The 1,975-nt window shown below is 53.0% G+C and overlaps 1 protein-coding gene across 1 annotated transcript in view; it reads right to left on the reverse strand.

Moving 5' to 3' along the window:
- Positions 1-296: 296 nt before the first annotated feature.
- The window catches only part of CD34 (CD34 molecule), a 24,358-nt gene continuing 22,679 nt past the window's right edge, over positions 297-1,975 (reverse strand). Inside the window, exons 9-10 of the mRNA XM_010002090.1 lie at positions 1,908-1,975; positions 297-488 (exon numbers count right to left, since the gene is read on the reverse strand). The exon at positions 1,908-1,975 is cut by the window's right edge and continues 2 nt beyond it. Coding sequence (XP_010000392.1) covers positions 297-488; positions 1,908-1,975 — 260 coding nt within the window. The remainder of the gene's footprint in view (positions 489-1,907) is intronic.

Below are 1,975 nucleotides of genomic sequence, written 5' to 3' on the forward strand. Positions count from 1 at the left end.
TGTTCTGCCTCTGCTAAAAAGCTGTTGGGGACTAAGGGCACTTGTGTTTCTCATTATGTTCTTCTAACAACAAAAGCAGAGAACAGCTGTGAAAAAGTGTCCTGTGTGGTCAGTGGGAGGAGGCAGGAGAGCAGGTCACAGGCAGCTCCGCCGCTTCATGTGATCTTTGAAGCTCTTCACAGAAATACTGATTAAAAAAAAAAAGGTCTGCAGTTCCCAAACTGTCCACAGAAAACTCCTGCCCTCCCTGGTGTCTCTGCTCCTGGCTGGTGCTGGGGACACTCTCCTGGCTTGGTTCACATCTCGGTGTCAGCAGGGCTGTGCTGCCGGGCTGAGTGGCCGTTCTTGGAGGACGCTTGGCCAGTTCCGTTCTCCTGAGTCCCACCATTGAGGTTTGGCTTCTCCTGCAGCTCGGGCTGCTCCTGGGGGGGCATCATCAACATCGTGTTTCCCTGGCTACCATTTTCCGTGTAATATGGGTCTTCAGCCTGAACATAAATAACAAAGGCAGAGTTAGGGAAGGGAAGGGGCTCTGATTGCAGGCAGCAGCTTGGCCAGCTGGCTGTGCTTCCTGGACAGGAGGGACAAACAACTGCAGGCATGGGAACCTGCTCCCACAGGCAAGAAGGGGAACAGAGGGCCTGAACCAGGCTGTGGCAAGACAAAGCAAGAAAAGCAGCCAGGAACTGCATTTTTTTTTTTTCCCCTCCTGGACCTGAAAGGAGAAGCCATCAGCTTTTGTTGTTTTTGCATCACCAGGTTTTGGAGCTGACCCTGCCTTGGGTTTGCAAAGCTAGGCCATGATAGACCACCTCTGCTTTCCACTTTGGCCAAGTAAGAAGCACCACTGAATGAAAGCTATGGAAATTCTCTCTTTTTCTTTCCTCATCCTTCCTTCTTCCAGCCTGAAGCAGCCACACAGCAGGGTGCTGGCAGAGGTGCAGGGCTGGTCCAGCACCACCAGTCTCGAGAGCTGCGTGGGGCTGTAAATGCAAGGATGTGTTGAGGGACTATTGCTGAGGAGCAGATGCCTCTGGAGGACCCAGAGCAATAGCAGAACTGCTTCCAACCCCCCTGTCTCAGACAGGTCTGGCAGCAGTGCAGGGGGTGCTGCAGGGAGCAGATGGTTCCCCTCCATTTCTCAGCAGCACCCAGCACTGCAGGCTGCTGAGCATCCCCACCTCTGTTCACTTGGCCCCTTTGCTGACACCCTTTTCCATGGCATTGGGCACTGGACACAGCTCACCCAGGAACAGGATTGATGCTGTTCTGCATGTACCTGGCACTGAAATCACCTCATGGCTTTCCAGGACACACTGTTCATGTGCCCATGAGCAGCGATGGGGAAAAACCCAGCCCAGCCTGACTTTACAGAGGGACTCTGTCCCCAAAATTCACTGGTAGGGGGAAGTCCTCAGTGGTCACCCTGCCTGGAAAGGGGAAAAGGGAAATAGGAAATTTCTTTTTCTTTCTTTCTTGATATATTTTATTACCATCACTTGTTAAGTGAGGGGAAAAAGAGCATCGGTACAAGACAGACATATAATTCAAATGCAGCCAATGGGAAGCTAAAGTGTCACTTTAATGACAAATTCCTAAGGTTTCAGTGTCTCTGGAGGGGTCTTGCTGGATGAGTTTTTACTGCTGAGCAAGAAGAAGAGTTAGACCTACAAGTATGAGCAAGAAAGGGGCAGTTTTCCCATGGGAGCAACCAGGGAAGTGTTCGTGTCAGAGGCAAGAGAGGTTTCCCCTCATCCCACTCCTGCCCCTCACATGTCCAGGCTGAGCCAGCCCCGGTCACAATGTCACATCGACCTGGGGACACACAGACAGGCTGGGGGTGCTGAGCCCCCTCCTCTCCCCCCAGCACCCCCCTACCTGTGGCTCTGCCATCTATAAGCACTGACCAGCCTCTCGCCCGCCGGGCTCCAGCTCCGCCGCTTCATCAGGAAATACCCAGCCAGGCCCAGGAATG

Source organism: Chaetura pelagica, unplaced genomic scaffold (assembly GCF_000747805.2).
Source record: "Chaetura pelagica isolate M959 unplaced genomic scaffold, ChaPel_1.0 scaffold181, whole genome shotgun sequence".
NCBI lineage: Eukaryota > Metazoa > Chordata > Aves > Apodiformes > Apodidae > Chaetura > Chaetura pelagica.